General features: G+C 47.4%; 1 protein-coding gene across 1 annotated transcript in view; it reads left to right on the forward strand.

Annotated features, from left to right (window-relative positions):
* The first annotated feature begins 2565 nt into the window (after nt 1-2565).
* Nucleotides 2566-14369, forward strand: part of Plekhb2 (pleckstrin homology domain containing B2) — a 30113-nt gene continuing 18309 nt past the window's right edge. Inside the window, exons 1-2 of the mRNA XM_051204278.1 lie at nt 2566-2704; nt 13525-13569. Of these exons, the coding sequence (XP_051060235.1) occupies nt 13533-13569 (37 nt within the window). The 5' untranslated portion in view covers nt 2566-2704; nt 13525-13532. The remainder of the gene's footprint in view (nt 2705-13524; nt 13570-14369) is intronic.

Here is a 14369-nt window from a genome sequence, read left to right on the forward strand (position 1 = left end):
ACATCACCCTATGATAGATCCTCATCCAGGTCAGCAGAGTGACATAAAAAACCCTGCCTGCCTGCCTGCCTGCCTGCCTGCCTGGTACCCTGCCTCCTAGTATCCTGCCCTAGAGAATGTCTCCAGGAAGACAGTTTCTTCTGTCCTGCTATGACTGTGATACCATTTTTGCTGCTGCTGCTGCTGCTGTTGTTGTCTTGAGACAGGGTTGCCCTGCATCCTACCATATATCTTATATCTCCCCTACTTTCTGCCTTCTTCTCTCTTGGTGAATTCTTCCACAAGCCTGCCAATCTCATCCTGCTAAGCACAAACAACTTAGTACTTAACCATTCTACTAAACAACCAAACAAGAAGGGAAGGGTGAAAAAGAAAAGAAAAGAAACAAGGAGCCTTTCCACATGTCAAGGTGGAAATATCTCCAAGTACACCATTCGCAGAAGAAAAGATTATATTTATATAATTTAAAACATTGTGACATTTAAAAAACAAATAGCATCAATCGCCTGTGGTGAGGCTGGGATAGAGTGGGACCTGAGCAGCAGGCTGGGGGTGGGATCAGGAGGAAGATAATATTCACCATGGTTTTCTTTACAGCTTTGAATCGTGTCAATGTGTCTAAAATTAGATGCACAATAAAAATCCAGTATTTTTTCTGGAAGTACAAAAAGGGCCATAATCCCTTCAGAACAAGTCTGGCTGTCTCTTATAAAGCTAAACATGCATCTATACGATCATCCTACAAACTGTGCTACAAAGAAATGGGACCATACAGTCAGGCAAAGGTTTGTACAGAAATGCTCATAAAAACTGGGCCGATGTTAGCCTGAAACAAGGCACCAACGCACCTGTCCCCGGGAGACGCGCCTGTCCGTCACCGGGAGACAGGAAATTGAGCTCATGGTTGTATGAGCTTGAGGATAAGTTTCTGCCATTTCCCAAGCGCAGCCATTATTTAAAATTATAGCCCAGGGCTGGCAAGATGGCGGCTGGTAAAAGCATTCACTGTACAAGCCTGGTGACTAGTTCAATCCTGGGAACCTACTGTGGAAGAGAATGGGCGCTGGAACGCCGTCTCTGACCCCCACACTTGTGCTGTGGTGTACACGCTCCCTCCCCTCCCCCCAGCCGCAGTGAAGTTCATGCTTGCTATGGACTTATGTATGGGTCAATGTGATGGCGTCGTCTTTCCTCAGGTGAAGTTCCCTCTTCCCAGACGATCCTAGTGTGTGTCAAGGCCGTGAAAACTAACCAGGGCAGCATCTACAGTTATATTGCTTGTGTAGGTGAGCACAGCCTGCCTGGCCACCCTGCTAGCATCTTCCTTGGTCTCCTTGCCCATGGGGGCAGCACCCAGTGTCTCCTCTCCTGTAGGTCATTTGGGGTCAGGCATTTCTTAGTAGAAGAGCAGATAAACAAGTCCATCTTAAACCAGGGCAAGGTTTTCCTTGACTGGAGTACTAACAGGAAAGTCCTGTTCACTGTATCATGTATAAGCATGTGCTTAAAGTTGTAGGACATGCAACACACCAACTTAAAGATGGTCCAAAGCTATTTAACACTAAGACCATCTGTCACTCACGGGAGGAGGGCTACCTAATTCCTTCCAGGGAATCTGCTCTTTCCTCTCCCCAAACTCATAAAAGGAATGCTCCAAAAGTATTTGGGGTGGGGTGGCTAGTGGTGGTCCTGAGTCTTAGGCTTGCTCAGGCCTGTTCCCATTCTGGGGGAGTACACGCTACACATTTTCTTTTTTTTATTTTTATTGATTTATTTATTATTATTTCGACACTGGGTTTCTCTGTGTGGTTTTGGAGCCTGTCCTGGAACCCGCTCAGTAGATCAGGCTGGCCTCAAACTCACAGAGAGCCACCTGCCTCTGCCTCCCGAGTGCTGGGACCAAAGGCGTGCGCCACCAACGCAAGGCTCACATTTTCTTTTTAAATGAATGTACACTTCCACTACGTTTGTTCTGTGCTTTGTGCAACACACAAGGCACTATCATTCAACAAGTATCGTAGGTTTTTGTTTGTTTTAAATGGGATCTCATGGATTCCCACACAGGTCTTGAACTAACTATGTGGACAAGGATGGCTGTGTGCTATGTCAGTTGTGAACAGTTGTGTAACACCACGCCCTCTTTATGAATTTTTAAAAAACTTATTTGTTGTTTTTGTGACAGTGGTTACCAGACTGGCCTCAAACTCATGATTCTCTTGACTCCGCCTCCGCAGTTCTGGGTCCTGTACTAACACACCCGGATCCTTCTTTAATCGTTACAGTTTTATATTCTAAGCCATAAACAATTCTACGTGACTTCTTGCGAAGACTTCCAGCTTTGTTCCTTGGTTGCTGTTTCAGTTTCCACATCTCCATTTTGCAGCTTTTTCAGCACGCCGGGCCTCATTTCTGGCTCCGGGACGTTCCAGGCTCAGCTTGCCCTTGGTTTACCCCGGTCAGGCGGCCATGCACTTCTCCGGGAAGCTGTGTTTAGAGGCCAAGTTCAGGAAACGCCTTTGAGCTGGTCACTAAGCGAGTCCTCAGATTCGGCGACGTCCCTGCACCCGGGCCGGCACCTGCCTCCCGCGCGTGCGCACCGGGCGGTGACGCAGGACCTGGACTTGCGCGTTCAGCAGAGAGCAGAAGAAGCCGGCGACCTTGCACTCTCTGCCGGGTTCCAGCCTAGCGGACCGAGCATTCGCAGGTGACTGGGCCCGCGGTGCCCCACGGCGCCCGCGTGCGACCCCTTCCCGGGACCTCTCCTGTCGGGGTACCGGTCGGGTCCTGCTCCACGCCCCCCCGGGGGTAACCCGCTCCGCCAGCACCCCCTTCTCCAAGCCCGGCTCTCAGGAACTCCAGCCTTGCTGGCCGCGCCCACTTCCTCGGCCTCACGTCCTCTCCCCTCGGTGACCCCTCGCAGCCCCTGTCCCTTCTCCCTTCCCCAGAGTCCCGCCGCCCCGCCCGTTCTTGCTCGCTTCCCTTTCTCGAAGGTCTCGGTTCTGACCCACGCCCCTCCCTCTTCTCTAAAGTCTCCCTTCCTGATTGCATCCCCCCTCCAGCTCCCGCCTCTCCGGAGTCCCCTATCCTGATTGTGTTTCCTCAGCCCCTTCCGTCTCCTGTCTCCTCTGTCCCCAGTGTCCCCCATCCCAGTTACATCCCTCCCTCTTCGAGGCCTCCGTCTCTCCCCCCTTCCCCGTTCCTTGTCTCCATCCTCGTCTGTCTTCCTTGCGGAGTCTTTCTTAAACGCTCTGTCTGGCCTCGCGCCCCTCCCCCTTTCTCTGGGTCCCCACGGGCTTCCCCAGTGTTCCCCACCATAATCTTCCTGCCCTACGTCTGTCTGGCCCCAGTCTCTTGCCCTTCTCCTTCTCCTAGAGTCCTTTCCCGGCTGGCTCCCCAAAGGCGCACAGCCTGGTTGTATCCTCCCCAAAGCAGCAGCGCATCCCTTCCCCGTGTCCCCTGTCCTAATGGTACCTTCCGTAGAGCCGCTTAGTCCTGACCCCCCTCCTCCACCCATGGCGGGTGAGGTGGTGGTGGTGGCGCTCTGCTGAGGATGGGACCTCTCGGGCTCCTTCCCCCGCAAGGGACCGCTACTGTCTCACTAAGACCCTCGGGTTACCTTCCGCCTGCCATTGCTTGGCTCTGGTGGGCCCTCCTGTTCTACTGCACGTCCATGGACTGTGGTCTTACACTGTCTATAGTTCTAGGTGTTTGACTGAACAAACATAACTCCCTTCTTGTTACATTTAATTGTTGTGCAGCTAGATTGAGGCCTTGGGAGGTCAGGGATTTTATTGGGGGTAAGCAGAAATCGTTTGTGTCTTAACTCTGAGACAGCAGAGTGGTTTACAAAGAGACCTCATGAGGAAATGGAGTAATCCCCAGTGTTTCAGAGTTGGTGGGAAGATTCTAGAGACTGCCTGGCTAATTCAGAACACACTGGTTAATTCCTCCAAAGAAGGGGTGTGTGTGTGTGTGTGTGTGTGTGTGTGTGTGTGTGTGTACTAGGATAGGGAGGCTGGTTTCTTGTGTTCCTGTGGTCTTTGGAGGCAACCAGGGCAGGAAGTGACTTGTCCCTCTTTACAGGAAACAGTAAGGTGGCAGCTGGGATTTACTGCCTGCTGACTTAGGGCGATGAGTGTTTGCTGAAGGAATCATTGACCAAACATGGCTGTATGTCCCACAGCCCGTGCTGTGTGTTTGCCTTCTTGAGTGAAGAAGGGCATGAGCTGGGAGTGATGTTGCTGCTGGCTCCTTCCTTAGGGTGTTTGGAGTGTTTCCTGGGTTCAGGAAGCTTTGACTCTGGGTGGTCCGTAGGATATGGGTAGGACAAGATGACCTAAGAAAGAGACCCTCTAGCCAGGCAGGTGCTTGCCTGGGTTTCTCTAGTGTCTGATGTTTATTCTCTGTGTGAGAGATTCCCCACTGGTCTCCCTCAGGGCAGGAATCAAAGCTGTTAAGGTGTTTTCCTGTCAGACGCACAGTAGGTGTTCAGTAAATTAAAGGGTGTTAGCACACCTTCGTAAGTAAATTCCCTGGAAGTAAAGACTGAATTTAGGACATCAGTGGCCTCCCTCTCAGAATGTCTGTCTGTCTGCCCCAACCCCTTTCTATCTCTTAGCAATCTCTGGAAACCGAACCTTCAAGTTGTAGTTCATGCAGAGAGCCGGTGCTCTGAGAGGGAGGCAGTGTCCGTAGCTTTGATAAGTCAGCTGCAGTTGGCAGGTGAAGTAGCGAGGGGAAACAGGCAGCCTCAGGCTTGTTGACCTTCTTTCTAGTCAGGAGGTCGGCCTAGACCCTGAAGCTTATGATGTCTGTGCATCCCTCCGTATTGTCTGCCCTACTCTATTACAGTCTCTGCTTAACTGGGCTTGGGCATTCTTAAAATACCACGTCTTGTGTTCATCCCAGTGTCTGCTGGGCCAGGGCTTAACTCGGAACAGCAGACCGTGAACAGGGGTGTGTGCAGATTCCTTTCTACAATACATGTTACCAACTGTCCTTAAAATATAGAGGATAAAAGTGCTGTATCAGCCCTTCCCGTCCCTCATCATTCCCTATTGTCAGTGATGTCATACCTGTGAGTACTGTATCATATGGACGGCCGCACCCTGCTGCCGTGCCTTTCATTCCCGTAAGGAACTCCTAGCATAAACATACCATTTACAACAAACAGTTAGCAGTTAGGCTGATGAGATGGGTAAAGGAAAACCAGCCAAGTTTCCCTGAGGCCCGGGCCCGGGAGCCAGGAGGCAAGAAGACTGGATCAGAGCTGAAGAAACTCCCTGAGTGCTTTGTTTTCATCCGAGAGATAGTGTTATGAACTGTGAGATAGTGTTAGGAACTGTCTTAACCTTTTGTGAAATCGCAACAGTTTTGTTTTGTTGTTGTTTTATGAAGCACACTCTATAAAAAACGGCAGTCTTTGGCCATTTGTTGCATCCTCTCCCCTGTCAGAGTGGCTGCACAGGAATTTGCTCCTGTAGCACTAGCTAGAGATGGGGTGAGTGGGTGGATGGGAAGTAGGCTCTCTTTGACTCCTGAAAACTTGACTGGGCGTTTAGCTGGTATTCATATGTGATTCCTTTCTTCCTTCCTTCCTTCCTTTTTTCCAGCCTTTCTTCTGTATTAGTGGATGACAGACACATTAAAGAATTACTTGATTAGTGTGGGCAACTACCCAAAACTTACACAGTACAAGCTGAAAGAGGAAAGTTGTAATCAGATTGATGTCTGCTCAGGGACAGCCACACCCACAGTGGTCTGGGCCCTCCCACATCAAATTATTAATCAAGAAAATGCCTTATTGACTTGCCTATAGGCAATCTGATGGAGGGTTTTTTCTCAATTGAGGCTCCTCTTTCCAGGTAACTCCAGTTTGTGTGAAATTGGCAAAACCAAAACAGCACATACTCCCAAACAACAACAAAACCAACCTAGATGAAATCTACTTACTTGTAGTTTATTTTCTAATAATTCTCATTGCCTTCAAATTGGAGGGATGAACTTTAGTGACGAATTATAGCAACTGAAAGTCAGGAAGCATGATTATGATCATTTATTTTTAAAATTCATACAAACTATTGTTTCTAAGTATAGACTTTGGACCCAGAAGACCTATATTCAAATCCGGTCTCAACTCATCACATTGGGCAGCTTCCTTGGCTTTCTGAACCTTGCTTTTTCATCTGTAAAATGAAAATATGCCATCTACTCGTCAAGGTTACCAAAAAGATGGCTGAAATAATGTACAAGTTTTCGACACAGTACCCAACAGAAAAACTCAACCCAAGGTAGCTATTTCTACAGCAAGTTATAAGTACTGTGAGAGTCAATTTCAGACATACACACTGATTATTAATACTGTCAACTTGACAAGATCTGGCATCACCTACGAGACAGATCTCTGAGCTGGCCTGTGAGGGAGTGTCTAGATTGGGTTAACTGAGGTGGAAGATCCACTCTAAATGTGTTTGGTACCACCCAATGGGAGGGAGTCCTGGATTGAGTCAAAAGAGACTGAGCTCAGCATCTGCCTCTCTCTGCTTCCTGACAACAGATGACCAAGTGCTGCATATCACCACTGCCTTGGCTTCCCTGTCCGGATGACTCTATCCCCTCAGCCTTGACCTGAAATAAATCCTTCCCTCCTTAAATGGTTTTTGTCCGTTATTTTGTTACATCAATGAGAAAACTAATATACCTGCCTTGAGGCTGGGGAGAATAACTCCAGGGTACCTGACGGAATCAGTCTCCGAAAGAACAGAAATATTTTCCTTTCTTTGCTTGGTATGCTGAGTTCCACATGCACCATAGTTTGTCCCTGCATGTCACTATTATGTATTATGTATGTCACTGTATGTCCTATTATAGGATCCATACATAAATTGAGACTCATCAGAAGCCCATAGTTAAGATACTGTGGAACATTAGAGAGAATTGATTTTTAGAGAGACTGAATATTCTAAGAAATTTGCCTCTGAACCCTCCCCCAAAGGCGGGCAGTGGTGGCCCACGCCTTTAATCCCAGCACTTGGGAGATAGAGGTCTCTGTGGGTTTGAAAGGGAGCCTGGTTTACAGAGTGAGTTCCAGGACAGGCTCCAAAGCTATACAGAGAAACCCTGTCTGGAAAAAAAAAAAAAAGGAAATTTAGTACTTTTGTTATTGTTGAATTTTTAGTGACATAGGACTTCTAAAAATTGAAATGTTTTACATTGTGCTGTTGTCATTAAATACAAGACTTTGGGGACATACAAAAAAGGGAGGTTATTGTTTCATAGTGTTATATTCATGTGTCAAATTGACAAGGGGTAGTTGTTTTGGTTGTAATTAGAAAATGCCTTCAGATTGTAAGTAATCTGAAGGGAATTTTCTTCCTTAATGACTGATACAGATGGTGCCACCCCTGGACAGGTAGTCTTGGTTGTATAAGAAAGCAGACTGAGCAAGCCACCAAGGAGCAAGATGGTAAGCAATGCCCTCTCCATTGTCTTCTGCTCTGGTTTTTGCCTTGAGTTCCTGTTCTGATTGTGAGAAGTCAGGAAAGGCTATTCATGCAGGTATAGTCTCAGTTGCAGTAGATACCCAGCGATTGATGGGATCATGGAGAGAAATTGAAGCTTGGTATCCTGTGGTCAGAGTCCTTTCTTTGATGATAGAATATGATGTGGAAGGAACTGTGAGCAAAGTAACCCTTTCCTCCCCAAGTTGTGATGGTCACGGTGCTTTACTACAACAATAGAAACCCTAAGACAGTGTATTTGAAGGTAATTTTGATGTGACAGTGCAAAAACTATTTCTTGCCTCAAAGGGAATATGATGGTTTGTTCTTAGATGAATATGAGTAACTACCATGACCCCAGGATATGGAATCATTTTTCCCTGGGTGACAAGTTCCAGCCGAACAAAGTCTCAAGTTCAGGCACATTGGTGGAACATCTGTTAGGCAGCTTAGAGCACACCGGGAAAACTAGACATCTAGTGGTCTGCTCAGTCAAGACTGCAACATTGTTGCACCTGGTTAAAGGATGTTGATTGCACCGTGGGAGGGGAACCGGGAGCTAAATTAGGCAGCTTAGAGCACACAGGGAAACCAGACACCTGATAGTCTACTGTCAAGACTGCAACATTGTTGCACCTGGTTAAAGGATGTTGATTGCGCCTAGGAGGGGAAACAGGAGCTAAATTAGGGAGCTAAGTTAGGCAGCTTAGAGCACTCGGGAAAATGAGACACCTAGTGGTCTGCTCAGTCAACACTGCAACATTGTTGCACCTGGTTAAAGGATGTTGATTGTGCCTTGGGAGGTGAATGGGAGCTTAAGCTGCCTAAGGTGATTTGTCTTGAATGTTCCACAGTAGGAGAGTCTTAATTAATTAGTCCACCAGCCTTATAGAATCTTTAAAGTAAATCTGTACTATTTTCTTTCTGGGAGCTGCCGTTCACAGCAGTGTTTTTATGTATTGAGACAATGTATATGTACTTTGAAAAGCCTAGCATTACTTTAGGCTTTAGTGGAGTAAAACACCATCTAGAACAACCATTTCCACCTTTTTAAGCTGCCCTTTTGATGTAGTGTCTAATTCTATTTTTAGATATGTGGTAGTGTCTGTTGATGTTGATATGCGGTTTTCTCTTGAGTTTGTATTTGTGTGTGTTGGGGACCAACCCCAGGATGTGGGAAGAGCTCTGATTTTGAGTCATAATCCCCAGTCATCTTTTGATGTCTCCATGTGAGCCTTATGTTGCCTCAGGAAACATTCTTCAGTTTGCTTGTTACAGTCAAGAACTGTTAAGTAGCCATTCCTCCTTCTCCCTAGAATGCCCCTTCCCTGGGTTGACTATTTTCTCTGATCTAATGGTTATTTTCTTGCTCTTGGCTCCAGGTTGGGTAGATGTGTTTGCTCTGCTGTGTCTACTCTCATTTTGATCAAGTATCTTCTTTACTGGATTATAAAGCAGGGTACTTAGAATGCACCCATGTCAATGTCTTTTATTTCCTTGGTTAAAAATAGGTATGGAATTTGGCCTCATGATCCATTTTTGCTCATCACTGTGAAGTTTCATTTCCCCTCAGCTTCTAGCACTGTATTTTTTAAAAAGCATTTAATTTCTTTTCAGTCTTGGTTTTTATGTGTATGGGTGCTTAGCCTGTAAGGATGTCTGTGCATCATGTGTGTGAAGTACCTACAGAGGAAAGATGAAGGTGTCAGATTCTCTGCATGAAGTTTCCATGTGGGTGCTGAGAATTGAACCTGGGTCCTCTGGAAGAGCAGATAGTGTTCTGTTTGTTTGGTTTTGTTTTTTGAGACAGGGTTTCTCTGTATTGCTTTGGAGCCTGTCCTGGAACTCACTCTGTAGATCAGGCTGGCCTAGAACTCACAGAGATCCACCTCCCTCTGCCTGCTGAGTGCTGGGACCAAAGGCATACACGTCCTTAACCTCTGAGCCATCTCTTCAGCCCCAGCTTCTAGCATTGTTGATGAAGATGTCCTGTATGCCCTGTGCCTTGCAGATTGCTACTCCTTGGTGGGACTTTGTATTTTCCCCTCAGTATTCCAAAGTTTTATTCATCTATTTTACTGAGGATTCATTTATTTGCTTACTTATTTTTATGACAGTGTCTCACTGCATAGTCCTGAATGGCCTGGAATTTACTATATCCAAAAGAAGTCCTCAAACTTGCAGAGATCCACCTGCCTTTAGGTGGTAGAATCCTAGGAATAAAGGCACAAGCTCAACTAGTTTAAATAACAGCAACAACAAACGTGCAGGTGTCCATGGACCCAGGAGAGGGCATAGGATCCCTTGGAACTGAACTTGTATGTGATTGTGAACTGGCTGCCTTGGCTGCTGAGAACTGAACTCTGCAAGACCCGTGTGTACTCTCGGCTGCTGAGCCTCCCTGCACTCTGATCTTGTCTGCCCTCCCTCCAGAGCCCCAAGCATCTTTTAAAAGTTCTTCTGAGAGATCTACCACCCTGTTGTTCTGGAAAACTCTTGTCTCATGCTATTTCTTTGCTCTTTCTCTGTGGTTTGTTTCCGAAATCATATAAGCAGGCTATTTTTATTTATTTAGTGATGCTGAAGGTTTAGTCCAGAACTATGACTGGGCTGTAACCTTAGTTCCTAGCAGATTCCCCCCCCCCTTTAAAATTTTTATTTAAGCTGGACAGTGGTGGTACACACCATTAATCCTAGCATTCTGGAGACACATACATGTCATACATATAAATCAGATTACAACTGGAGGGAACTGGTTCTCTGCACCATTTTAGGGCCTGGGAACGGGGACTGAACTCAGGTCATCAAGCTTGGCCTTGTTGTTCCTTAACCATCTCTCGTGCCCTCTTTTTTCTTTCTGAGAAAAAGATACCATCAACAACACCACCTCCTCTTCCTCTTTCCCGCCTCCCTCCCTCTCCTCCCCACCTCTTTTGTCTTCCTTTCCTCCACCCCCCCCCCTTTTCTGGTGCTGGGGAATGGGACCCAGGGTACACATGTTCCATGTTCCAGGCAAGTGCCCTGCCACTCACTGAGCTGTTCCCAGTCCCAGTGCATTTTTGATTGTGGTCATTTAAACGCAGAGCTCCAAATGTTCTTCATTTTAGAACATCCTGTTCTTGATTTCTGGGATACAGTGTGTGTTATTTCTTGGACAGTGGGTGATGATGCTGGTGTTTTTGTGGCAGGCGCCTGGGCCTTGGCAGCACTAACAAGCCAGACAGACACGGGTAGTGAGTGATAAAGCCACACACCCTCTCCCACCACCTCTGCCTTTTTTAGGGCCTGGTACGAGGTGTAGATTTATTTATTTTTATATTTATTTACTTTTGTTCTACATATAAGGGTGTTTGTGTGCATTGGTATACTACATGCATATAGTACCTTCAGAAGCCAGGAGGTGTTGGACGCCCTGTGACTGGATGTGTTGTGAGCCCCCATGTGGGTCTGAGAGTTGAACCTAGGCCCTGCTCTTAACTACTGAGCCCTCTGTGCAGCCCTGAGGTTAGGTTGAAATAGGTTAGGAAGTGTGCATAGCTAAGCAGTTCTGGGCAAGGTCTGCACCATTGGCTCGTTGGTTGAGCTCCGGTCTCCTACAGGGTGGTCTGACAAGTCAGAGCTGAGCGGATGGATTCTCTTTCCGGGAGACTTGCCTCCCCTCTAGTGGAACTGGGCCTTTCCCTTCCAGCGTGAGAAAGTTCCAGTTCTCTAGAGACCTTTGTTTTCAAAGCTTTGTGGTCAGGGGTGGAGGTCAGGATGTAGTGGCCATCTGCAGTGTTTACTAAGGACTGTTCCCTGCCTATCTTAACTGTCTTTCTCTGGTGAGGAAGGCCTGTGCCCATCACATGTTGCTTTTGGCCTGGCAGCCAGAGGCCAGGGTAGGATGCTGCTGACGGTAGATAGTAAACAGTGCTTGCATGTGGTGGTACCGGGAGACCAGAAGACGGCACACACTTCCTTCTTGCATGCTGAGTCACATGACCTCGAGCCCCAGCTTCATATGCCCTGTGTCTGACCACCCTCTCTGACCTGGGTGAAGAGCCATCGGTGCCACAGAGTGCTGCCATTGATGTGGCTTCTTCTGACCTTTCTGTGGACAGTGTGTAAGAGCCCGTCTAACAAGCCTCAGTACATTCCTCCTCAGCTTGTGAAACCAAGGGGCATTTCTCCAGGACTGTTTGCTTAGCATCATCCCAGGTTGTCTTCAAGCCTGCTCCTAGCATTTCCTGGTTACCAGTTTCAGGACACCTGAGCCCCCCACTCAGAAGTCTGGTCTTGTCTTAACATGTACATCTTAACATGTTAAATAGTAAATATGACACACACCCCTCTCAACACATAGCTACTTAATTATCTAGATGGTATGATATACAATTAAAGATCGTGCTGAATGGTTTTGTTGTTGTTTGTTTTGTTTTTTGTTTGTTTTCCATTTACTTCAGTTTTATGGAATCAAGCTCATAGTGAAATGAGGGTTTTTTTTTTTTTTTTTTCTGTAATACATTGTGTTGGTTGATTTTTGTTAGTTGGACACAAACCTAGACATAAGGGAAGAGGGAATCTCACCTAGGGAATTGTCTCCATCAGAGTGGCCAATCTGTGGGGGGAATTGTCTAGATTAATGATTGGTGTGGGAGGGCTCTCTGTGTGGGACCCTGGGTTACATAAAGAGCAGGTTCTACAGCTAATGCCTTTTTTCCCTATTTATTTTTAGGTTTTGTGCGTGCGTGTGTGTTATAGTTGCATGTGTATGTATATTTGTGTGAGGGCACACATTTCTGCAGATGAGTATATGAGGAATCTTCTTGACGTTTCTTTGCCTTATACATTGAAGCAGGGCCCCTTCGTTTTATTTATTTATTTATTTTACAGTCCCGCTGCAGTTTCTTCTCCCCTCCTCTCAGTCCCTCCCCCCCATCCCTTTCTGTTCCCCTGCTCCAACCCACTCCTCCATTTCTGCTTAGGAAAGGGCAGGTCTCCTGTGGATATCAACAAGACATAGCGTATCGTTGTAGTAAGACGAGGCACCTCCCCGTGTATTAAGTAAGGCTAGGCAAGGCGACCCATTATGAGAAGTAGGGTTCCAAAAGCCAGAGACGGTGAGGCAGGGTCTCTTGTTTGAACCAGAGCTGGCCAGATTGACTGGTCTCTCTAGTCAGCTTACTCTGGGCAACCCAATTCCACCTCTGCAGTGGGTTACAGTGGGCCACCATGCCCAGATGCCCTCACGCTTGCATGGCAAACCCTGTTGAGCCCCCTCCCTAGCCAGGGACCCCAGTTTCCTTTTCTGTAACACTTTGGAAGCATATATCTTTAACTGTGTAAGTGCCCATCTTGCCCCCCTTTGAATCTGGATTCTGCTGGCCTGGAATCAGTTTCCCAGATCAGCCCTCTGGTTTCTCTTTTTTTTAACTCGATCAGTGAGTGGTTCCGTAGCATGAATACATGCCTAGAAAGTAAGGGAAACAGACACAGCAATCTTAGTCTTTGGTGCCTAGGATGAGGCTGGGAACACATCTGATCCCCTGGGACTGGAGTTTCAGGTGGTTGTGAGCCGCCTCGTGGGTGCTGGAAATGAAGGGTCCTCTGCAGGGATAAAAGTGCTGAGCCATCTCTCTAGCCCCCAAGATCCCTGTTTTTATGGCATTAAATATGTGTATTTTTCTTGAAGACCCAAGGTTTTCTGCCTTGATCTAACCTCTCAGTCAGCTAACACCACTCAGGCATGACCAGACATGTTAGCCTGTGAAACATGTAGCAGTTAGGCTGAGGCAGCTGGACTCTGTCTCCGGGACACTGGGCTGTTGTGAGAAGTCCAGGTCCTTATCAGAGTGTCTCTTCCTGGAGCTGCCTCGTGGGAGGAGAGGTGGGTGGTGTAGACCTGTGGCTGAGGCATTTGATAAAGATTGAGTCGTATGAGGTCAGATGTCTTTGGATGGTTCCTCCACTCACACTGGGGGGTGGGGAGTGAAACTAGCCACGTGGCTGTTCTTAATTCTGAACCTGTGTGCCCTTTCTCCTGCAGCTGGAGAGATGGCATTTGTGAAGAGTGGATGGCTGCTCCGACAGAGTGAGTAGAGACACTTGAGTCTGCTAACGCGGGTCACATTAGCAAACCGTCGTCCAAACCGTCATCGTGTCTGTCAATGCCGTTGCCTTGCATTTCCTCTGGGAATTTTCAGAGCTGTGGGACCTGTCTGTGAAAACGCCTGCCTGTGGGGATCCAGGAAGCTTGGAGGCCCCTCCCCTTCTCTTCCTCAGTCATGTGCTTTCTTATTAAGGACGGACTTGAGGCTGCTGAGCCTGGCCACACCTGCCCTCTGTGTGGGGGAAATACCTGGCCTGTGTGGGACCTGAGAAGGATCAGTAGGGAGACTTGCCTGGATGCGCACACTGACATTTTGTTTCCAGAGGAAACTCAGTTCTTTGGGCTTGAGGCCCCAATCTCCTAGACCTTGAAGCTGTGGACCTTGAAGCTGTTGGTCTCCTAGGCTGCCACTCCAATGAGCTGTAAAGCACACAGAGCCAGCTGTGCTGTGCTTCCCAGGTCTGTGGGTAGCCTTAGCCTAGACAGAGCCAGTAATGCTGGCTTTACCTGAGGGTATTTCAGAGGGTAGTCTCAGTCCCCAAGGGCTACCTTTTCTTGGGCATTGCTCCCCCAACCTCCTGTAGACAGGTGGCATAAAGCTCCTTGCTCAGACCTGAGGATGAGTCTTTTGCCAGTCCTTTGACTGTCCTTTGCCATGCTCTGGGAAGGTAAACCTCTTTTTTTTTTTTTTTTAAGTTGTCATTATCATTTTTACGTATGTTTTCCCCAATCCATGATGGACTGTTGAAAGGGCCAGTCTTGGGTGGGTCTTGTGCAAGTAT

This window comes from Phodopus roborovskii, unplaced genomic scaffold (genome assembly GCF_943737965.1).
Source record: "Phodopus roborovskii unplaced genomic scaffold, PHOROB, whole genome shotgun sequence".
Classification (NCBI taxonomy): Eukaryota; Metazoa; Chordata; class Mammalia; order Rodentia; family Cricetidae; genus Phodopus; species Phodopus roborovskii.